This window comes from Megalops cyprinoides, chromosome 9 (assembly GCF_013368585.1).
Source record: "Megalops cyprinoides isolate fMegCyp1 chromosome 9, fMegCyp1.pri, whole genome shotgun sequence".
Taxonomy (NCBI): domain Eukaryota; kingdom Metazoa; phylum Chordata; class Actinopteri; order Elopiformes; family Megalopidae; genus Megalops; species Megalops cyprinoides.
This window is the reverse complement of record NC_050591.1, coordinates 17,602,708-17,627,055: the sequence shown is the minus strand read 5'-3', so window position 1 is coordinate 17,627,055 and position 24,348 is coordinate 17,602,708. Positions and strand designations below refer to the sequence as shown.

Sequence of the window (24,348 nt, the reverse complement as noted above, 5' to 3'; positions counted from 1 at the left end):
GTATAAGCAAAAGGTGACAACCAAGCTCAACGTTCCAGTTGTCACATTGGACAACATTTTGGGAAAAGAACAGAAATCTTGAAATGGAGCTCTTCTTTTTAATGCAGTTTAACTGGGCTTACAATATAGACAATATTACTTAATACTTTTTGTGTTCTTCCAGTCAGCTGAATTTGCAGAAACAACATCCATGAAGTGGCAAAACTGTAATGACTATGAAATGTTTTCTTATTTTAAAATCAACTTCAATATTACAATGCAAACACTTGCTGCAAACAAATTTATAAATATTGCCTCACTATCCAGATAAAGTTTAAGATATGTTAATTGAAAAATACAAAGTCCTCAGGACACTAGCAACTCTGTTTGTCCACTTTTTTGTAGTGATATTTGTCTGTCCATAAAATAGATTATACAAAGATGAAATGCTTACAGTGTACAACATTACTGATGAAAAATTAAACAATCTTTCATTAAACCCTGTATGGCACACACACAGTTTTGTACTTTTTTCCTCGCTTTTTCCCATTTTTCATCCAATTTGGAATCTGTCATTTTTCAGCAGGTTTGACTCTTCACAGACCTACGCTCACAGAAGAGCACTCAGACAAGATGAATACATTCCTTCGAAATACTGGCACGCAACCAATGGCTATTTTCACAGTGTGGTCCCACAATGCACCACATATGGCACCTCACAAGTGCGCTACAGCAGTGAATCGAGCGGTCCCTTGTTGAAGAACCCCGGGTACCCCAGCGGGATGTCGCTACACCGCTGCGGACTCCTGACTATTGTCAGCTAATGAAAGGAAAAACTCAGCCTGATCCGCTCAAGCACCTTCTGAGGAGCCCCCTGGCACATATGTAATTTAAAGCATTTTGTACATCATCTTACATGTAAAGACATATTCTTAACATCCTCAGTATGGCTAAGACGAAGTAAAGGTGCTAGTACAAATTTGGTTCGTTGTCATTTGTATTTCAAGGTGGTCCCACAAAGGACGTTGGGGTAGGTGAAAGTGCTTCTTTATCTAAATATAATCATGACTTTTGATTATTGTCTTCCTCTGTAAGTGAGAAAGACCCAAAACATTCTGTGTCCTACTCCCTGGTTGATACAATTTTCTCAAAACTGCAATCACAATGTTGCAGGAAGAGTCACATTGGTAAAGTGCAGGAATTTGGCATCCTTTTCTCTACTGAATTCAGAGAGTCAAAGTGAAATAGATATGAGGGCAAGTGTAAAGCATAGGAGTGTTCTTATGTGCTTTTCTACATAAACGAACAGGTTGTGATCAAATGGTGTCATAGCCTGGCAGCAACTGGATCACCTTCCCTTTTTGATGCTGGTGGTAGGGGAAGGGGGTTGGTTTAAATACACAGGGAGGGATAATCATATGAGCTGGTGTTGATATCAGCTATAGCAGCATGCCTAATAGACAGCTCTTGCCCTGCTTCACACTGTCTCTAGTCAGGATATAATATAAACCTGGCTAAAACACATAATTTTGAATTTCAGCCAAAGATGCTGAATAAGTCAACAAGACACAGAAAGAAAGACCAGCCTTTCTGTGTGTCTCAGAATGTCTGAAGTCCACCATTATCCACCATTTTCATTCTATTGGTAACTGAGAGTTAGATATGAAATCATAGGTTGCCAATTTCTGCAATAATATGTACAATTTCTCAATAATTTCTTATCAGTGTCATGAAAGCAGTATACGGGTGCTGAGCCTAAACGCTAAAGTGCTAAAGGCAGGAGTCCAAACCAAACAAGGGACACTAGTGTTGCCGCTGCCCCCAAGTCCCACGATGTCAGTGTGAACAGGGTGTTTTTCAGTCCGGAAGCAGCTAGATGACAAAAAACAGGACAACTATGAGTGTGTGGAAAGCAATATAGATCTCATCAAATGTCATATTTGGATATTAACATTAGATAGCAGCAGTTGGTAGTGTTGGCATTACCTTTGCTGGAAGGCCCACTTCTTCCTAATGAAACAGAGACAGACAAAAGTAAAGCCATTCAGGGCCAGTGCAAGGTTCACTAAACAAAAAAAAGCTTCACTTCCTCTCACATGGAAATCTATTCTCTATGAATGACTATCACCTGACCACTTCCTGTTGCATATTGGCATTCCCCAGTGTAAAAACTTACCTTTCTTACTCTTGATAGTGAAGGTGGTCTCCATGCCAGCATGGATGTGATCTGTCACATGACAATGCAGCAACCACCTCCCAGGATTCCCTGCGACAAGCTCCACTGTCTGGAACGTTCCAGGGAACAGGTCATACACGTCTGCACGGTGAGCATAGTCCGTCTATTAGAGAGGCAAGCACATGGCGTCATCATGGTCACCCCCGCTGAGTCATGGGTCTTATGATCTTCTCAACCACACAGTCTATGCATTATATACGGTCTCCTCCAAAAGCATTCATACAGTTATATGTTTCACACACTCTCACGCCTTCAGGATCATTAACTGTTTTAACTCTCTGCTCTTGTCCACATAATGTGTCAGTTCACATACAAAGCTTTGGAGTTACGAGAATGCCCCCTATATTAACTGAGAAAGACTTCAGCCTAGACATAGCAGACTGTGAGATATATATCACCACAAGACTCAAGAGAAAAAAACCTGATCTGACTGGAAGAGCAACAACAATGGCAAACACATACCCACTAATCTCTTTGTTATAGCTGACTGTAGATACAACAATGATCTGCAGGCTTAATGACTACAAAGACTGTTGACCCTTAGGGGCAAACGGAGCACACATATTGCTAAGCACCTTGTATATGAAGCTCTGTGCATGGAAATGGACAGTGTGCATGTCCACTTCGTTGCCCATCCCCAAAAGGTACCAGTCGGTCTTCTCCCCCTCTGACATGACCAGGCCTCCGAGATTGCCATACAGTTTCCCATTGATGGCTGAGAAAAAAGAGGAAACACAACTTGATTCCCGTGTTGAAAAAAAAAAAGGCAGAGTAACAACCCTGACTGTGGATGCTGGCACAATGTCCAAGTGGTGTGACTTAGGGTGACAAAGCCCCACAGACCAATTTTGTAGTAATGAGACACTGCTGTTGTTTTGCCCAAAGGCTTCTGGACAGCAATTCTTTGGTAATGAGAGAACGCAGCGCACAAAGCCTGTCTTCACTCATTACTGATAGTGCACAGACATGCGCATGCATATAAAATTTTTTGGATGACGAGGCCTCTTACCATGCATTTTGTTACTCTCCTGAAATTCGTCATCTGTGAGGAGACTTTCATTGGCGTTCTCGAGGTAGGTCTGGACGTTCTCCTCCAGGTACCAGGATTCGTTTTCATCGAACACCATGAAGAGCAGAGCAAACTCCCGGTCCACATCGCTCCTCAGTCTGCTGCTGTCCAGCGTTCCCTTCCTGCAAATGACCAGAGGACCAATCAGCCCACTGACCGTGTCCTGAAAAAAAAACCAGAGATGATCCAAACAATACCAGTGAGTGCATTGTGCTAATGGCCCCAAAAACAGAGCTGTGATCTTTTTCTAAAGAGGAGGACAAGAGCTTCCTCTATTTCTCTCAGGAAACTGACGACTCTGCAGAAATTCCATTTCACACTTTCTCGTGTACAGCACACCTCACCGGACGGGAAAATCATTCATGAGTCAGGTAGTTTATGTCAGCGGCACTTCCAACCATGTCTCACCTTCACAAAATCAGCCGTTGAGTAATATGCAAAGGAGATACAGTTTGGGTCAGAGGGTCCTGGACCAGCCCGTTTTGGAACATCCCATTGGTACTGTTTCTTACTGCCTTTTATATACAAAGAAAAGTAGAAATGGAGAGAGATAGAACAAAAAGATGAAAAAGGAAAAACAGACATCGTTCAATCATAAAGGTTATTTGCGTAAACAGAGATAGAGATATTCTTTGTTGATCTTAGTTTTTAAATGATGCCGTTCAAACTAGGCAAACAAATGAATGTGTTTCCTGAAAAATACAAAAAAAAAAAAAATCAGGGCCTACACTAGCACTTCCCCTCACCTGGCTGGACAGGTAGCAGGTGAGAGTTGTGTATCTCCACTCCGTGGGCATGTATGGAGTACGGCCTGCTAGCCTTGTTCTTGAAGTTCACCAGAACACGCTCTCCAACCTCTGCCCTGATAATTGGACCTTCAGGACAGACAGACACAGACACATGTACACTCTCGAGATTACTCTGAGCCTAGAAAGTGCTGAGTGATTAGGGTTTCATGGGCTATTAATTATATGGAGTGTTACAATCATACCTGTCAATAACTGGGAACTTCAGTGTACTTCTACCTCATCATCAACAGGGGGCATGTTAACATGACAAGGACATTTTATGACTAGTAAGAGATTTCTTTCTTAACCTACAGACAAAATTAGCCAGAGTGTCAGAATACCAGAGTAAGCGGTACATAAAGATCATACCAACAAAGTGGAACGTAACCTTTATTGTTACATTTTTCACTTCCTCAACCTTATACTCTACCTTTAAACTTTCACTATATTTATCCTATCTTATATGTAATCCTACAGAGCAGTGGTTAGAGAGAAGCAGAGGTGAAAGAGCTGTACCCAGAATCTCTAGATGTTCCTCTTGTGGCAGCCTCAATTTGCGTGTCCTGAAGGTGGCATCGGTGTACTCCCTGTACACAACCTTTTTGTACTTGGAGCCAATCTGTCTCTCTCCTTTTCCAACAAATATGTTTCCAGGACTGTAAGGAAGCGTACATGAAAAAAGTGGAAAACCTTTTATTTACAAACTGAAGGCAATATCTTTTTAGTCCTTCCCAATTAATTATCAATATTTTTTTTAAATTAACATACAATCTGGTGTATGTCAGTATGGAAAGCTGCTCTCCTGAACTCAAATACCTTTTTTTCGAGACAGGGCTGGGCACATATTTTTAAGCAGGTAATGTTGAAGCATGCTAGTTGAATGTCAGCATGACTCCTTTGGGTGTGGGAATGTTTTGATCACAGACGAGTCGATGTGTTACAGAACAAAGTCGCAAGTGCTTTGAATGTTCTAATTTGCACAGTTCACATGTGACATCACCATAGCTTCATATTCAAGCCTGAGGTGCTCTGATATGTTGCCAGACCAAGAAGGAGACAACAGGCTTTGTGCATTTCACACTTCATTTTTTCACAGGATGATATGTGAAGTTGCTGGAGACCCAGTGAGCCTGTAAGTGAAGCAGATTTGTCCAAACTGGAGCAGTCTGGGCAGTGAAATGCGCACCTGTGCACATTCTCAGGTGAGAGTTGTGTGACCCACCGAGGGGAGTAGGTATGGAGAGTGTGGTTCTACCTGCTCTCTTCAGAAGCATTGTGCTTCTCAAGCTCCCAGGCCCTGCTGGGGGAGTAGTCCCAGACCACCTCCTCGGCAGCGATGAAGTATTGCACAATAGAGAGGGCCGCGCTGGTATGCTGGACGTCCCGCGGCTGACACCTTTTCACTGAATAGTGCTGCCTCATTCCGCCCAGGTAGTGATCACTTGTTCTGCAGCTTACCTCAAACGTGCCTGCCAGGCGGACGTCACAAGTCACAGGGGAACGCAATGAAGTGATTTACAACTGTCTGCTAAGGTGACTGCAATCTCTAAGACTGCAGTCTCAGTCTATGGAGATAATGTAATATGAAGGGCCAAAGTGGAGTCCGTTAGCTCCCTAAAATCATCAAAGTCTACAGCTAATTCTGGAAAACATTATTGAACTGACTGCAGTGCAGTTGACTAGTACATAAGAATAAAATCATCTACACTGGAAACAAGTGATCAGCATGTCCCAGGCAGTGGGGCTTACCATCGTTGTCTGGCACCATGGTGACAGTCACTGTAGTGTGGGGGAAGAGGCTCAGAGTGTCCCGGGTCATGCCTTCCCGCTGGAAGGTGTTGCCCTGGAAGTAGACCCCATGGATGTCTACCTCCGTGCCCAAACCCAGCATGTGCCAGGAGACGCGTTCCCCGTCACATAGCTCCAGGCCAGGGAGGTTCCCATACATGAACCCATTCACTGCTGCATGCAAGCACAAATACACATACACACACACACAAGCAACATCACCAGGCTGGCCATGAGAGTGAAGTATTCGGCTGTTTTTATACAACGGGGATTCATTAACCCTCCAAATGCACAGGGAAAAATTCACTCATCAACGATTCACTCCAATACCATGCATCTTATTGCTCTCCTGAAATTCTTCATTCTCTGGGTCAGAGTTACTGTTCCCAAACATCTGGATGTTTTCCTTCAGGTACCAGCTGAGGTTCTCATCCATCACAGAGAAGAGCAGGAAAAACTCTCTGTCAACATCTCTCTGAAACACAGGCAAAAAACAGTCTCTAGCCTATGCATCCTGACAATGTGTCTCCCCATTTGAAGGAGAGCCTTCGTCTGCGCTCCACAAAACTCAATTCTTTGTTTCAACATGTAAATTATTAATGTTAAACACTAAAGGGGGGACCTCTTTGAATTAATCCAAGTCCAATCTACCAATAGCCAATCTACTACAGCCAGTTACAGCCAGCTAATTAATTGTCCCTGTAATTATTGTCTGTGTTTAAGAGCCAGCACTGGTTAATGAGCCAACCCTGCCCTAATCATGATAAATAGTTGTGTGGCTGGAGAACAGGCTGAGCTTTGTTAGAGTAACCCTTGTGCTCAAGACTGGTTTTTATTTTGTGTTTTCTTAAGAAATTATTGGACTTTTTGTAAACTGCAATCCTTCTGTGTATTTTGTGAGAGACATCAACTAGCTCCTTCACACCCCAATCTCAGCAGTAGAGACAAACATGCCACACTCGAGAGGGGGTGGGTATTCGTGTCCCATCTCGCACACGCTCAGCTGCATCAAAGACAGCCTGCTATCTGACGGGCACATCAATCTAGGCTAAGCAGAGGAGTCGAAGTGCAATGGTCCTGTGAGATGTGTGAAGGGGAAACTGTGCAGCATACCCGTGACCCGCTCTCGTCCAGTGTATCCTTTTTGCACACAAGCAGGGGGCCTATGAGCCCTGAGCTGGTGTCTTGTACTGGGTCACTGGCTGAATAGTACAGGTAAGAGATGCATGCTGGGTCACTGGCAGAGGGGCCCTCCGTCACTCGCCACTTGTAGGTGAATCTGTCACCCGGTCGGACCAGCGAGCCGTGTCTCCGGGCATCTGATGGGGATCGACAAGCACAGAACTAGTGAGCCACCTGCAGAGAGGGCCGCCTGACACACAGAGCACACTGACTGTGACCCCTTACCATCCTCATACATCGCTCCCTCATACTCTTTCTCATACTGCAGGCCGTGAGGCTGGATGCTGTACCCCCTGCTGGCGTTGTTCAGGAACGTCACTACAACGAGGTCGCCCCTCTCCGCTCTGATTATGGGGCCTGGGTGAAAACATCAGCACCAAAGCAGAATCAGCTTTCCACACGCTCATTTGCCAGCTTGCGATGTGTGTATGCGTGCTAGGGCGGTGGGGAGACAAGCGGGCCTACCCAGAATTCCGAGGTGCTCCTCTTCCGCATTCCTTTTTTTCTTGGTCGTAAAAGTATCATCAGTGTACTCCACATAATGAGCCTTCCGGTACGTTCCTCCTAACCTGCCGCCACTTCTGCCAAAGAACACTTCAGAGTGGCTACAGAAAAAGAGGTGTGGCAGATGCCATATGACTCATCTCTGAGCAGTGTTACTCCCCCCCCCCCCCCCCCCCCCTTCCCTCACTACATGTACTAAAACAGACATTTTTATAATTTTGTAATCAATTAAAGCCCATAAAATGTAAGCCTCAACAAATATTCTAATTTCCATAAAGGTATTTTTTGAGATGGTAAAGAGCTGTCAATTTAATTACTTCATGCCCCCACTACCAACATACCTTTCAGGGGTTGTTAGTGACAGATTGTCAAAAGTGTCAATCCCCAGTGGTGCATAATTCCACAGCTGCTCCTCGGCAGTGATGTAGTACTGCCTCACTCTGCCACCAGGGGGCTCCCCAGGACCATGTTTCTCTCCACAAGATGAGACCTGATAAAAGGCCTGCATCCCAGCTGTACACACGGACACACCAACATCAGCCACCACGGTCACAAGCACAATAAACCTCCTCCACACAAACAATATCCAGACTCTCATTTGATAAATTGTCTCTTTCTTTCTATTTCACATCCCCCATATGGAGCCTTGTATAGGTTACTTCAAATCATGTGGTCCAAACCACACCAGCTCTCTCTAACCTAACTTTGATCAATCAGTCAATCACATTTTATTATGCATAGTGCTCCTAAGAACTGTCATAGAACACTTCACAGATTACACTTTAACAGAGTAACTGCAGACATAACACAAAGGAAAGAAAGCTGCCCTCATGGAACATCTTACAGAAATGCATAGTAAGAATTTACGCTTGTGTTTTTTTGGGGAGGGTGAAAAAGCACCAAAAAATCCCTCAGATGTCAGAGAAAAGAAGCGGATGTTGTTCCCTCAACATACCTTGTACGTGGTCATTTACTTGGCAGCTAAGCAGCCACTTCCCTGTCGTCCTTGGGATCATCTCTGCGGTGACGAAGGTGGCCGGGAACAGGCTGAGGACATCGGCGCGGTGGCCCCGGTCAAGCACAGTGTGGCCGTGGAAGTAGGCGGAGTGGATGTCCACCTCGTTGCCCATCCCGAACAGGTGCCAGGACACGCTCTGATTCAAGCACATCTCCATGCCGGGCAGGTTCCCGAACACGTACCCATTAATGGCTGCAGTTACATTACATTTATATTATTACATTGTTGTCATTTAACAGACAACAATGTAATAACTTATCCAGAGCGACTTACACACAGGTTACAGTTCTTAAATGCTATCCATTTATACAGATGGATATTAACTGATGCAATTTTGGGTTAGGCCCAAGGGTACAGCAGTGGTGCCCCAGTGGGTAATTGAACTAGCAACTTTTTGGTTATGAGCCCTTCTTAGCACTATGTTACACTGCTGCCCCCGCAATTCATAGGAGCACCAACAAACAGAGCATCTGAGAAGTGGCCCAATGGCGGGCAACACCAGACAAGAACCTGGGAGTTTCTGGTTCCTACATCAGCGTGGAGCACTGGACTGAAGACCCGTGAGTACTGGAGCTTTATACAGATTTAGATTCCTGACAACTGTTGTGCCTCTTTAGCTTGGGCAAAACATGTTAGCAACCTTGAGCTGTTTCATTTAAAAACATGAATGTTTTTAGAAAGGGGATAACAAAGAGTCAAAGGCGCGTCTTATTTTTAGGTGAAAGGAAAAGCACAGTGCCAGGATATGTGATGAATCAAAGGACTTCACTCTCCCTGACACACACTATAACTGCTTTTTATGAGCAATTAATCAATGGCTTTGGTGGTGCTTTCAGATAAAACAGCAATGATAAAATGCTCCTTCTCAAGAGTATGGAAAAACACATCTTCACAAGAGGTTTTCTTCCCACTCTGAGTGAGTTCTTTCAAAATCACATTTAGTCTGGAACTACATTATATTGTTCCTGGCACTGTGATTGATTCTTGCTGTCATTGATGGTTTAGCAGCACGCCGTTAGCTCAGTGTTGATGGGATTAAAGCTGCTCTGCAGCGCCACATACCATGCATCTTGTTGGACTCCTGGAAGTCTTCATCATCAGGGTCCACGCTCTTTGAATCCGAGCAGAAGTTCTCAATGTTCTCCTCCAGGTACCAGCTGAGGTTCTCATCCACCACGCTGAACATCAGGATGAAGTCCCGGTCAACATCGGTGCGATTCAGCTCGGAGCGATGGCCGGACGCCCGCGACAGGGTGCCTGAAGGGGACAGGGCCAGAGGGGTGAGCATACGGATCACCTGCACATGGTCACGGTGCATAAGCTGCCAGGGATTTTTTGTGCTATCTGCATGCCTGCTTGTTATTAAGGAGGGCTGTGCCAGGACCTTTTTTACAAGTGAGGAGGGCCCCGATGAGGCCTGAAGAGATGTCCCGTGGGGCGTCCCCGTGGGAGTGGTACACCCAGGTCAGGCAGTTGGCGTCCTTGTCTGTGGGCGCATACTCCGGCTTAACGATCCATCTGTAGGTGTAGTTCCCTCCCGGGGGGACTGCGTCATCCCACTTTAATTTCCCCGAGGTGTCGTCAGGATACAGAGCCCCTGAGACAGACAGACATACATCATCTTAGACCATTACATCATCAGTACCAGACAGGAGTATGGATCCCTGAACAAGTCATATCATATGATTACATCATCATCAAGAGACCACTGACTGTGAAACATGTCACCATTATATCTTTATATGTAATGAGATCCAGTTTGAGCCTGCATGGTCTGTCATATCATTACATCACCAAACTGAAATGAAAAGGTAGTAAACTAGAAGCCAGAAAAAAATCAATGATAGAGGTGACTCAGGAAAGAGGCTAAGCAGTTTGTGTCAATGTAAGGGAAGCCTCATTCCTGTCCAGAATTATGAATGATTTGTGCACTCCCATCCTAAACGATAACTCATGTAACCTACTGTATGTACTATTTCTTTCAGGTCCTTTGAAGACCCCATTGCTGGGTCGTTTTGCCAGATGGTGTTCACATGTTCAGAGCTATCTGGGAGGTGATGTGGCTCCAAGACACAACCAAAACATTTCTGCATGGCACCACCTATCTATCAACCACAAACAGCAATGGGAAATAAATGACAAATATAACAGAGAAGGACAAGAGTGAATATCTGGACAAATGCTGAGAGAAAATTAGGAAAATACCAGAATTTCAGACACCAGATAAATCTAGGCATCCATGTTGTGACTCTGGGACAAAGCAGACATTTACAGCAAGCTATTTAACATTTTTAAGTATATGACTATCTACCCTTGTGACTCCCAGAAAAAAAAACTATTACTCAGCTAAACTTTTTGTCAGACTTGCTTACCACTGACTTCCTGCGACCTTGTTGTTCTGATGTGATGCCATTTTCTGCACCACAGTGCTGACAGCTGTCAGGAAATCTTAAAGACAGATGTGGTGCTTGTGTTAAACTTACAGAAAGCATTATGACAGAAGCCCTACTTCCCTGCTTTTCTGCCCTTTTATTTTATTGCACCCATGTATAATCCTTCCTCTCCTCGCCATTCCAGACACTGCAATAGCATGTGAGATGATTATGCACACTACAGGGACCTTGTATGGAAAGTGTGGCCGAATAACCTTTGAGCTGAATTGCACATAGACACTTCAGCTGTTCTGAGGTGTACATACCTTTATTATCAGGAGTCAGATGTAGATAGCTGGTAAAGTATGCCTAATCTATGTGTCTGCGTGTGAGTGTGCGCATATGTAGGCATCTGTGCGGGTTTGTACAGACCCTCTATCTTGATCTTTTAGATACTAAACCTCAATTCAGATCCATGGGTTTAGTTACTTACACTCTGCTACACTGCAAACACATTGGGTAGTACATAGGATGTGTACACAGGAAGGCACCAGTCTGAGCCTTTCTGTGAGCTGACAAGACAATATATGCCCACAGAAATATTTTTTAAATAAAATATTTAAGATGACCCATTTTTCAATCAATTTCCACTTCTTTTTCATTAGTTCTTTCATATAGTGCTTGACAAAAAGTCTCTGGAGCACTTACAAGCATCCCTCCATCTCTCCAAACCTTGATCCCACTAACCATTGTTAATTCTCACAACATATGAAGACAAACCTAGGGCAATGTCAGACCAGCTGTGGAAGTGACCCGGGAAATTGTGAAACACAACTGGAAAGAAAGGCATTGCTGAAGGACTCTTCCCTTCCCTTGTCTGCCTATACTTTATGGCCAGGATTTCCCACACCGCTGCCAAAGAGACCAAGAGAGGGTGGGGCAGGTCCGTTTTCATAAATCATGTACAGAAAATAATGAGGGGTGGGGTGTACATACACACTTTCTATATATGCTTTTGTATTTGTTTACACTAAATAAAGCTGCTGGCACACAAAATCAGCCTTGCTATGTTGTGTAATCCTCTCAGAGCGAAAGAAATGCAAATGGCTACACTTTTCCCGAAGTGCAGATCTGACCTACTTCTAGGGTCTTTCACAGAGCTTTTTCCAAGCCAAAATTTTAAGTTGGGTTCTGTCTCTCAGCCTGTTTTTGTTTCAGTCTTCTTTTGCCACACACATCATCCAAAAAAACACAAGACTGCAATCGAAGAAAGGCCAAGAGGGAAGGAATACAAAAAACAAGAATACCTTCATCCCATTTTGAATGCATTCTTGACAGACATGCTTCGCAACAGCAGTCACAAATCCTGCCTCAGTATTACTTTATAATGGTCTTGTGAGCCTTTCTTTTACTATCCTCTTTCAGTCACATCACACTAAGGAAAGTCTAAACATGGTAACTGTTGTGTGCTTGAGTGAGTGTATGCTCCCTAAGAGCCTCATGTAACACTACTCCCATTGTATGGTAAAACTGCACAGAAAGGTTTATGTGAGAGTAACCTTTTACTGTTAATAGAGAGCAAGACAAGGGAAACAAAAGCCAGGCGTAGATGGAGGGTACAGTGCACAGTGCACAGGTGCTGCTATTTGTACTGTGCTGATATAATGCAGTGGAAAATGTCATTATTTTTATGATTTTTCCCCTTTGTGTTTGGAACTGGCAATTCAGCTCATCTCACTTCAACAGCTTCTGCACTTGTGTGGGAGCGCTGAAGCGAGGTAAATGCAACGCTCCGACACACTCATTCTCAGCCAACAGCTGTTTTGCTACAGTTCACGCAGAGCAGCACAGTGAAGCAGCTGCCAATTGGAGGATAGGCACAACCTGACTGATTCCCTCCAAGCCAAACTCGCAGATGCCTGATGACGCACAGGGCACCTGAAAGCAGTGAGATGAGGAAACTGACCAATCTACCAATACCGGTCAAACAAAGCCAACTTTTTCTACCGTGGTGGAGTTCCAGTCAACAGCAAATGTTATGGCCGGTTTTGGACCTAGGCCATAGGGTTCAGTCTGCAGTCAAGACGAGTGCCTTGCCAACTGAGCCACTCCGGAGCCAAAATGACATTAATTGGTAGTAACTGATCTTTTTTCCACACAAAGGCATTTCAGTGGCACCAAAAGCATTTTAAGACATTGAACTGTCAGTGTGAATGAGGCCCAAAATGATGTGTAGTACCTACATGTTTTGTATGAGGAAGTTCTTCTAAGTGTAGACATGGCATGCTGCTTGTACATTCTATTGGACATGGGCAGATGAACCAGCCTTTGCACTTACTGTATTATTACTTTTCATAAGTGTGATTAAACTGCAGTTGTATAAATGTATGTGTTGTACTTCACCTGGACTATAGCAGGAATCCTCACCATCGAGCCCTTATGTTCTTCATTAAGTAACAAAACAAGGATATATCAATTTCATTCATGGTTCAATGTGTAAGTTAGATGAAGTCAACTGAAATCTCACTCAAATGCCAGAAAGTATTTTGCCACCTTTCTCTCACTATGGATCCAAAAACCTTATGTGTTCTAGGGACTAGTGACAAAAAGGAGCAATGTAATCACTGTCTATTTCAACAGAAATCTGGTAAAATAATAGCATCCCTTTAAAAACATAAATTTTTAATTGGTGCAGGAAAGCCATCATGCTCTAAGGGCTCATGTAGTACTACACTGCCTTGTTGCAGGGTGTGAAAAATACGTATCACTCAATTCGAACTCAGTGGAGAGGGGAAATATAACATTCATATATATATGAATGAATATATATATATATATATACACTAGGATTATATTTGTTTTATAGTATTACTAGGATGTTTGGACTCATTTGTTGCACTATATGTATAAGCTGCTTTCCTATAATTTGTTTCACTACTGTTTTGTCTGGGGCTTCCATGACATATAAGTCTAACATCTTACTCCTTGTGTTCGAAATTGCAAATATACATCAAGTTTACAGCATCTTTTTGAGACATCACATGGCCTTAATTCCGGAATATTTTTTTTACATGCCAGGCATTTTTTTTTTTTTTTTTTTTTTTTGATTTTGTACAGCATTTGGTTATGCAATTAATTGTAAGATAAGGAACAACTTAAGTGTGTGTGTGTGTGTGTGTGTGTGTGTTTGCATGTGCATTTTCCTTTTCATTGTGTATTCTACCTTCAGAGTCCTTCTCATAGAAAACTCCATGTGGGTGGAGGGAATATGGTCGGGAAGCAAAGTTCTTCAAGTGGACAATTATGACATCATCCACCTCTGCCCTCAGAACTGGACCCAGAAAGCCCAGCCAGCCTGGTTTGACAATTTCCTCATTGTAGCTCCCATCCGTGAACTCCTTGTACAGTGCTTTCTTATAAACACTTCCTATCCGATGCGGGCCTTGCTGCAGGAATACAGATGCGTGCCTGGGAGACATGTACAACATCTTTAAAATGTGACACAAGTAAGAGGAAAACAAGGATTACACAAATAATGTGTGTGTGTGTGTGTGTGTGTGTGTGTGGGCATGTGGTACACTTCCAGAAAACACACGCTTTTGGGTCACACTTTAATCCACACCCTTATAGTTGGTATTTTGTAACATCCTTTTCCGGCAAGAATTACACAGACTAGGCACTTGCTGCCATATTTTCTGATATTCTAGCAATCTAGCATCAGGATTTTTGACCATTCCTCCACTTTTCATTTAATTTTTATTTTTCATTCAATTCTTCCACTGAACTTGCAAAAAAGCAAAACATTAGTATGGATTTGTTTTCTTTAAAGAGTAGTGAAAGGTGTGAATGTTTGTTTTCTGGAATAAAATTGATTATTTGTGAACAGTATGTCTTTGCTCTGTGTAACCTTATTAAGATGACGTTGTAACATTTTATATTTTTAAGATGACAAATTTATTTTAAAAATTACATTGCTTATGTATCATTTTTCGAATACTATATAGTGCACTGCATTGGCAAGCATACAGAAACCACATCACGAAGTGTGCTCCAGGTAGAGACGTTTGGGGCGAAAAAATAAATTTTACGCTGACCCCCTAAACAAGATGTTCATGGACGATATACAATTACAGGTATTCATATCCGTGACTTTGCGTCCTGTAGTAACTGCACTGTAAATGGTCTGTACAGTACCTGTACCGCTACTAAATTCTCTAGTTCACTACAGTGTGTTGTATTACAGCAGCCAGTACTTAACGTGTGATGACCAAACGCCAGTGGCACAGCGGGAAGCATGAACTAACAGTACGCTGCTCATTCAACTTAAGGATGTAACACTATCCGTCCATGTTTCACTCAACGTCCTATTTAAAGAATATGCAGCGACGCTACAAAGAGCGTTCATAGGTATTCAGACCTTCACAACATCGTAACGACAATAAACAGCTAAGAGCTGATGCTGCTACTATTAATGATGACGACAACAAGAATTATAATAAAATATAACTCACTCGTCACCAGCGATTGGTGTCCCAGTAATAAGATTTTTGCGGCTCGGTGCATAGTTCCATCTTTCTTCTTTAATTCCGATGTAGTATGTTCTAGTGATGCATTCATTAATTGGGAATGTTATATAAAGCGTCAATAGCTGCAATATCCACCGGCGGTTTAACTGGTCCATCGCAACTTAGAAACGCCAGAAATGTAGGCTGCTATTTCTTTGGGAAGAAAAACAAGAGGCAAGTCTCTCAGTTCACGTATAAGTCCCCAATGGACGCTTCACCTTTCTGATTATGAAACTCGGCAGAGACTTCACAATGAAAAAAAAACCGTAAGATTCGTTTACTGGAACCTCCACACATCAATCCAGGCAGCGCTGAACTTTCTCAAACTCCGCCCAGTTAGCTTGTGTTGGATGCAGTCTAGTGGCTGAGGTTACAGCGCAACCGCTGGTGAAATTTCGGAATTCCCACACTATGATTGCAAAGGTTGTCCTGCGAAACTTGCCTCCGGATACAAAACAGCCTGTTTTGCAACAGACAGTCCCTAAGGGCTCACACTGACTTACGTTTCAGTTTCTAAAACCGATGACTGAGACAGTGCATATCATAGGAAACAAACGCTGACAGCAGAATTCTCAGCGTGTTGTCAGCCTCTGCCCCTCACCGACAGTCACGAGTGCGAGGGATCTGTGTCCTGCGATCAACTTTGTTAGAGGAAACGTCCATGTCTGCACGTTAACCCTAACGTGTCCCAACTGTAGCAGACGTGCTGATTTCATTGTCAATTTTTTTCCTCTAACATGTCAATGACTTAGTGTTCCCTTTCAGTCGTTAGGATTCTATTACACTGTGTGTGTTTGTCACTGCACGTATCTATTTCTCTCGCCCGCTCTTTCCCTTTACTCAGACTCAAGTGCATTAGACCAAACCTAAATGTGAATATTTTCCCCGAATAGATCAAGCAACTTGCATTTTACATCTTTCCTGGTAGAGAATTTTGGTCTTCAACAGGTGATTTACTGAAGGCAGGGGCAGAACTCAACACTGCACTCCAAACCTAAGGGTCTCTCCACACAAATCAAATGATCCAATCTCACCTGTGGCTGCTTTTTTTTCCTTAAAAAAGTAAAAATTAGTAATTGTTTGGGATTTTTCAAGACCCAAAGAAACATTACATTACTGACTTTGTGTTGCAATAGTTCTTAGAATACCACTCCCCTTCTGCTCCTTATTTCTGGCCTCAGTAAAAAGCAGACATAATCTGGAATGAGTCACAGCGCCCTTTGGACCTAATGTATGTGGCTCCCATGTGTGTAATACCAGCTGCATGGTCCTGGCAGTCCACATTACAACAAAACCCACTTACTTATCAAAGATTACAAAGCCATGGCAAGTGATTTTTGTGTTCGAGTTTTTGCCTAAAATGTAGAACAGACATACATGCAAACTCATGTCTGGAGTGGAGATGGTTGCAAGCTATTTCCACACCCTGTATATCCACACAATGGGTCATCTATTTGCCATGACAGCCTACAACCTATATATAATTCAATGATTTTTTTTATCCTGTTAAAGGTTAATGCTTTGCTGTTTTAGGTTTATGATCAAACCTTAGTGAGTGGCACTGTCAGTATCGATTGGAACAGGAGAGGTCATTGACCATGGGGACAATGGAGCTACTGTCCCCCAGTTACCGGAGTGTTTGCTCATATTTCTCACTCAGAGGGGCACTCACACACCCAGCCACCAGTGAGTGTTATTCATTGCACGGGGTGTCACATTCAAGCTTGAATCCCTCTGGATTTGTGCTCATTTCAACAACTGCACCAAAACTAAATCCTACGTCTAGACTTTGCCACAGGGGGTTTTTTACAACCTGGACTCTTCAGAGGTATAAAACAAAATTGGATTTCCCTCAACAGGTAATACACATGCCATAAGGATGCCATACACATGCTTGACATTTTGTGATGCACATATTGAGCTGTTCCATAAAGACATACACAAAGTCGCCATTAGGTATTTTCTAAAATAACACTGGAGCTTGGTTAACATGACGGGATCAGTTTGGAGTCAGAGAATTTGGTTGAACATGACAGAAAACTTCAGATAAGAAAAAACATGCAGGTCAAGCATAATTTTTTTTTTGTATCGTAGTGGATTACTTGTCTCATCTTTCGTGGGACACGGCTTTGTCATTCTTGAGCAAGGCACTCCAGCGGAGCTATTCCAGCAGACAGACACAGCTGTGTGAAGATAAACAGTGCAAACCACTGTAGACATGATTTACATTTTGAGAATCCATTGTGTACCATTGGTGTACCTTGGCTCACAAGACAACTATATGGCATTTGCCTTTATGTTTCAGTTCCGTTTTGACTGTTGACCCACCCAAGGCTGTAATTTTCCTTCTCAAAAACAATGCACCTGGTCTTAGAATATGCTACAATGCTACAAAAGGAATTGAAGTTAAAAAGATTGTATACTGAACAAGTGATAAAGTATACTAAATGACTACGTGTTGGTTAGTGCAATTAGCCCTCATTTTACTGAAATTTAATTGTGATTTATGATCTATTAAAATAATTTATGTTGACAGTTGCTTGTGTATCAACACAAATGTATTTGTGTAACACTCTTAAATGATTCACTTAACCACAATTCGAAAGTGCACTATTGCCTTGTGTATTTGTTAATTTTGTATTTGTATAGTGCTATATGTACAGCCTTTTTTGGCTAAGTCACTCCTGAAAAAGATATTGTAATCTTACTGGGATTTTGTAGTTGCATAAATATAAAACATATAAAAACTAAGTGGTGTGCTGATTCACAATATTGTTTTTATCCATGTTTTCTCATTCTCCAGATTCATAATGTGTACAGGGAAATGTGCAAAGTGTACCGGGAACCTGTTGTTCCCCCTGGGGCTGTGTGCCATCGTTGCCAATATCCTCCTGTTTTTCCCAAACGGGGAAGTTTTGGACAAAGAGCAAATTACTGGCTATGTGTGGTTGTTTCATGGGATTGTTGGTGGAGGTATACTGGTGAGTTCTTTTTTCTTTCTTACAACTAGGATTAAAAAAAGGTCAACTAGGCAATGACATTAATATTTCTCCAGATTTAAAACGTCTGTTGTACAGTAGCAAGTGATGTTTTCTGGTCCTTTTGCTTCTTTTCCTTAAGTCTCAAAGACAGATGATGTCACAATCCCCTTTTATATGTTCTATAAATATTCTGAAGAAATTGCACTTTATTACTCTGAAGCATCACAGCTACTAAGCTAAGGTTTGGTATGCTAATCCATTCTAAGCCAGGCAGACTAAAAATCCTCAATTTTCTTCCATTTTCCTCAAAAATCATAGTAAAACTATTGACCTGGTATACTGACTTTTGGTATTCCTTCTGGTGTGAACACCATAAAACTGGATACCAACCTCAATGTGACAGATGGAAAATGTGTCCAGGCAGCTCAGTGTTTCAGAGTCTTAAAAGAGGAGAGCGAACAAGTATAATTGTAAAAGCAGTTGTTATTTCAATTTGTATTCCCCCTAATGGGCAGCTGTTTTATTGTTTTGCATTGAGTCAACATTTTCATGTAATTGTCCTGAAAATTATCTTGTTTCAATCATCTGGCGGACTTATACTGAATCTAAACAACCTCATTATCGATAAGGCTGGTTTCTTTGTCTTTGTCTTTGTCTGGTGGAGAGGTTGGATATCCATCTTCTTCAAAAAGTATTATAGTACATTACGGTCCTAGTAGTACACTATTTATGTGGTTAAAATTCCTGCTCACGTCTTTGACATTGATAACATTTCTTGAATCTGTTTATCCCACAAAAAATCATTATGTGTCATGCAAACAATTTATGACACCGAGTGATTCTGAGTAAGTAATTAAATTATACGGCAAGGTCTGCATTAGTCTGGGGGGAAAATCAATCATGCTGACCACTGTAAAGTATGGGTGGACTGAAACAATGAAAGGACTGCTTGTTCCGTTGGCAGGTCTTCCTTCCAGCTCTAATGATGAAGGCAGCCGGGGGGGAGGGCTGTTGTGCCAACAGGTGTGGGGTGAGTGACAGAATCAATGGTGCTTTGACATTCTGCACTCTGTGCATGAGTCAGTATCAATTAGATATTAATTTCGGTGACAACTTCCTAGATCGTATGTTTTTCTTATGAGAAAAAGAAACCTGGTCCTAATCACAAATATCACTCAAGGTAATAACAGTTGTTGATCGCACACAGGCCTCTCTGTAACCTCCCTATCTGCGTATTTCCCAGTCTATGCATTTGTGACTGAGTTTTAACAAGAGAAACAGATGAGATTCTGCTGTGGCTGTAATATGTAACAATTTCCTCTATGAGTTGGTTCATTTCCACATGCATTACACTGGAAACTGCAAGACAGAGGGCCTGTATCGCGGGCCCTCCATCTTCAATCACATGCGTTTCCAGAGTCCAAAGGCTGAGTACAGTGTAAACTTTCACCTACCTGGTAATGAGATACAACGAACCCAATTCTGTTACTGGTTAATGTGTCCTATAAGCACTGCTACATCCTGTAATTAGCTGTAAAAGTGCTAATAATTACAGGTTTATGATGGGTAATTTCAGGTTTCCTAAATTCCAGCCGACTTCCTCTTTTACAGCACAGCTCCCGTGTTTATCAGTGCTTTGACTGTTCTGTACTTTCAATGGGTAAGAGATAATCCAGGTGTTCCAATAAACATATGTATATTTTACTTGAGTAAAAATATGTGTGTGTGTGTGTGTCTGTGTGTATATATACATAGACACTCTTGGCTTTTGGTATTGTGCTTGACATTTTAAATAAAATTGTTGCATCGTTGGCTTTTTTTAAAGCAGGTCAGTTGCTGACAGCTGTTAGTGTGTATTTTGTCCTTCTTAGATGATGGTGTCTATGGTGATGTCAGTGCTGGGCGTGGCTGGGGCACTGTACTGCATGATCATCTCAGCACTGGGCCTGAGGGATGGCCCCCTCTGCGACACCAACAACGGTACTTTCGAGTACCCTTTTCTCAACCAGACACAGGAGTAAGAGCGCGTTCGTTTTCCTCTGATCAGCATACTTGCCTTGTTTTTTAGTACAAGCCTTCGTTTTTGGAAAGGAGAGGTCACAGTTACGCAATGCACTTTTGTCTTCTTCCTCTAACGGTGAATTCAAATGAGAACAATGTCTATTTAGCTAGCATCAGCAAAACTTGATGTAAAGTATGGCCCCATTTCAGTAACAATTTCATCCAGCAGAGGGACACAGAGAGCTGAAGCAGGAACCCTGCAAGCACTGGGGGGCAAGGCAATCCTACACCATGAACAAGACAGAACACCAGTCCATCACAGGGCGCATACAAACATACATGATGGTTTAGGGACGCCTGTGAACCTTGCCAGTATGTCTTTGGACTGTGTGAGGAAACCAGGATGCAGAACAAACCCACAAAAAATCTCCACAAAGACAGAGCAATATTCAAACCTCAGACACAGAAGCTTTGAGACAGAGCAACATCCACATGGTCAGCCAATGCAGATTACGATTGTTGTGTACATACAGGTGGGAGCATACATAGGCACACACACAGACACACACACACACACACACACACACACACTTCCTTCCTTTGTGTAATGCTCCTCGAGCACCAGTGAAGGAGCACTCAGTTTCTGTCAGTCCACACCACTCTGTCTCTGTTTCAGTCCCTCGCCCACCGCCCTGGTTTCACTTCCATCGTTCTTAACAAGTGTGAGTGTGTGATTTTTGGGTATGAGTGTTCAGACCCCAGTTTCTTGACCAAAAGCAGGTGAAGAAAAATCTCCCCAAGCAACTAAATACATGACTTCCCTCAACCCTACGGCCGAAATGAATGCAACACTCTTTCTTTGCTGCAGAGGTGCAGAGGGTGATTTGGGTGAAAACAATCTGTCCCGTCTGCTGTGTCCATCTGCATGTGAGATGAGTGTGAGAATGGCAGGCTCTGCTGCGACGATCAGCAGTCGAGCCAAAGTGAAAGAGCAGTTACCCCACAGCGGAAAGTCAGAGGGGAAAGAGAGGGAAAGAAAGAGAGAGTGGGAGAGTGTGAGGTGCACCACTGCCTCACCTGAGGAGTGGTGGTAGAGGTGCTAAACCTGTAATGGTAAAGCTCACATGTATTATTGAAATTTCAGAATAGATGCAAGTGCAGTAGCAAAATATGTGAGTAATGTTTTAATTTAAATTACATGTTCCATCACTGCACTGATGAGAATGTAAAAATAAATAAAAAACAGCTACAGAAAAAAAGAGGAAATGAGCTGTTTGCAAAACTTTGACAGTGCGGTGTGTGGTGTCACAGTCTAGCAATCTCTTTGCTCACTTCCTTTCCTTGGCCGTGCTTCCCTCTTTTTGCCAAGTCTCCCTTGTTTGTTTTTCTGTCTCCTCGCAGAGAGAGTTACTTGTTCAACCACTCCACGTGGTCAGAATGTGTTAAACCTCAGAACGTAGTCCTGTGGAACATCACCCTCTTCTCCATCCTGCTGGCTCTGGGAACATTGGAGGCCCTGCTCTGCCTCTCCCAGGTCCTCAACAGTCTGTTTGGGTGCCTGTGTGGGACCTGCATGAGGAAGAGACAGGTATGATGCAAAACCAGCACTTAACAAGACTGACACAGAGTTGCCTTTTTAAAGAAAAAAAAAAAACCTTGGATGACTGGGCTAGTCTGGGAAATTGATTATGATGTTGTTTGCAATGGCAATGCCAGACACACATAGCTTGAGGGTGTCTTTGATGAATTTCCCCTCAAACAGAATACTTGATACATGAACACTCACACTAGTCTTTTGATTGAGATATCTGCCTCAAAGAGGCTTTTGTGGACAGTCTAAAATGCTTGGAAAAGGGCTCCTCTGTGTCTTGAGAGGACAGAGCTGCAGATTTAATTAATCATGAAATAAGCATTTTAATGAAAATGCAGACTACATTCTTTAAGGAAACTGAATCAAGATTTTGACACATTCAGTTGTTCAGTGTCATTACTGCACATTTCCATACTGTCACAGTAAACAACCTGGGTAAATACAATATATATATATATATATATACATTGTGCCATGTTATTGTTATATTCTGTTTTTTCCCCTCATGTTGCGTATCACATGAGACATGGTAAATGGTAAATGGACTGCATTTATTTAGCGCTTTTCTACTCATTTTGAGTACTCAAAGCACTTTACAGTTATATGCCTCACATCTACCTACCAGTGGCAGAGGCTGCTATATACATGCTTACCAACTAGCCACTGGGAGCTGTTGGGGGTTCAGTGTCTTGCTCAAGGACACTTCGACACTCTGCCAGGATGAGCCAGATTCAAACCAGGGACCTTCCAATCCCCAGTCAACTGCTCTACCTCCTGAGCCACTGTCGCCCCCCACATGCTGTTTGAAATTTCTTCTTGATGAAGATAATTATTCCTCATTGGAGGGTTCAGTATTGTTCCTCACCGTCACACACATATCAACTAAAGACAATGAACTACTCAGCATTTAAGGCCTTCAGTAAACCAGGAGACATTAAAGATTTGCTTGTCTCATTCACGCATATCCAGTGCCCTATCCCCTCACCCTAAGGCAGCAATGGTCAAACATACTTACTCTCTGTATAACGACCTCTCCCCTCCCTCCAGTCTGTCATTCCCCTATCCCGCAAATGCTCTCCATTTTCAGATGAAAGGATTTGAAAATGTACTCTTTCTTTACTGGCCTTACACATTTTCACATTACCTTCTTTGTTCTGCCCCCATTAAGACTATAATTGGCAATGATTACTGCAGCTCACAAAGGATTTCCAAAACAGAGCAACACTGTAAGACTTACATGGTCTGATTCCTAATATTTTTCTTTTCACTGCAGACAGGGGTCGCCTAAGAGCAGAACCTAGACACTCCACTCCACATCTCATGGACACCTGATCTTTCGTTGCCAGCTATCACCCACAGAGACGACATTTCACTTTCCTCTTTTCTTTGCAGAGATTATACTCTTATCGTAATAAGTTTATAAGGACTGTGTTTTGATTCTTTAAGAATAACATGAGCTAGATTACATATATTACAGATATTAACAAATGAATGATATTTTATACACACCGTCTGAATTTTGCCATGTTTTAGCATTTTCCAATTTTTGTATTTAGACTATCAAGACTATCTATACTGCCAGCACAATTAAAAATAATTATGGTTCTTTACACGTTTGTGTTTGAGTGTACAGTTCATCCTTTGCACCAACATGTGCTACTGTCCTAAAATGAATAAACAGTGATTTCTAATTGACTCGATTATTGTATGATGTCAATCTCTTGTTCTGGAGGTCTGATAACAAAATGAGTGTACCTGATCCCATCTGGAATGTACAACAGCTCCATGGTACTGTCTACGTAATTATCTTGTAGTATTCTTGTGTGCACCAGTAGATGCACAGTAGGAGTATAATTTTGTGTTGTTACGGTGATGGCAGACATGTCATCCGCTAAGGTACAGAATCCTGCAGAAGTGAAATATGGAGTCAAATATGTTTAAGATAAAAATTCACATTGTCATGTCGAGATGACAAACTATGAAATTTGTCTGTGTCAGGTTCTGGTTGCTTGTTTGTTTCATCACACAAAGTTTGGAAAACCGCCAAAATTTGTTCTTTCAGTAATCCACAACAATCTACTTTATTGCTTTAACATTACATACATTAGCATGTATGCAATGACATGTATGTAATATTAAAATTTCAAACACGTACATAAATTAATTAACACAGTTAATTACCCCTTATTTGTCATTGTGGGTGAAGTGGCTGGCAGTGTTATCAGTCTGGCAAACAGCTTCCTGTATTTGAAATTTTTTCTGAATTTTTTTTTT

General features: G+C 42.3%; 2 protein-coding genes across 2 annotated transcripts; one reads left to right on the top strand and one right to left on the bottom strand.

Annotated features, from left to right (window-relative positions):
* Positions 1–197: 197 nt before the first annotated feature.
* Positions 198–15,822, bottom strand: hephl1a (hephaestin-like 1a). Its single transcript, XM_036536160.1, has 20 exons — positions 15,448–15,822; positions 14,160–14,404; positions 9,949–10,161; positions 9,627–9,821; positions 8,502–8,756; positions 7,888–8,059; positions 7,508–7,647; positions 7,268–7,399; positions 6,974–7,179; positions 6,191–6,335; positions 5,822–6,034; positions 5,328–5,541; positions 4,589–4,728; positions 4,031–4,159; positions 3,693–3,799; positions 3,225–3,447; positions 2,791–2,930; positions 2,156–2,318; positions 1,966–1,989; positions 198–1,851 (listed from the first exon to the last, which is right to left on the bottom strand). The coding sequence occupies exons 1-20, from the start codon at positions 15,615–15,617 to the stop codon at positions 1,742–1,744; spliced, it is 3,336 nt and encodes a 1,111-aa protein (XP_036392053.1). The 5' UTR covers positions 15,618–15,822; the 3' UTR covers positions 198–1,741.
* Positions 15,823–17,174: 1,352 nt separating this feature from the next.
* On the top strand, positions 17,175–23,751 carry LOC118783137 (transmembrane 4 L6 family member 1). Its single transcript, XM_036536846.1, has 6 exons — positions 17,175–17,360; positions 18,305–18,482; positions 19,447–19,512; positions 20,354–20,499; positions 21,885–22,071; positions 23,348–23,751. The coding sequence occupies exons 2-6, from the start codon at positions 18,312–18,314 to the stop codon at positions 23,360–23,362; spliced, it is 585 nt and encodes a 194-aa protein (XP_036392739.1). The 5' UTR covers positions 17,175–17,360; positions 18,305–18,311; the 3' UTR covers positions 23,363–23,751.
* Positions 23,752–24,348: the final 597 nt, after the last annotated feature.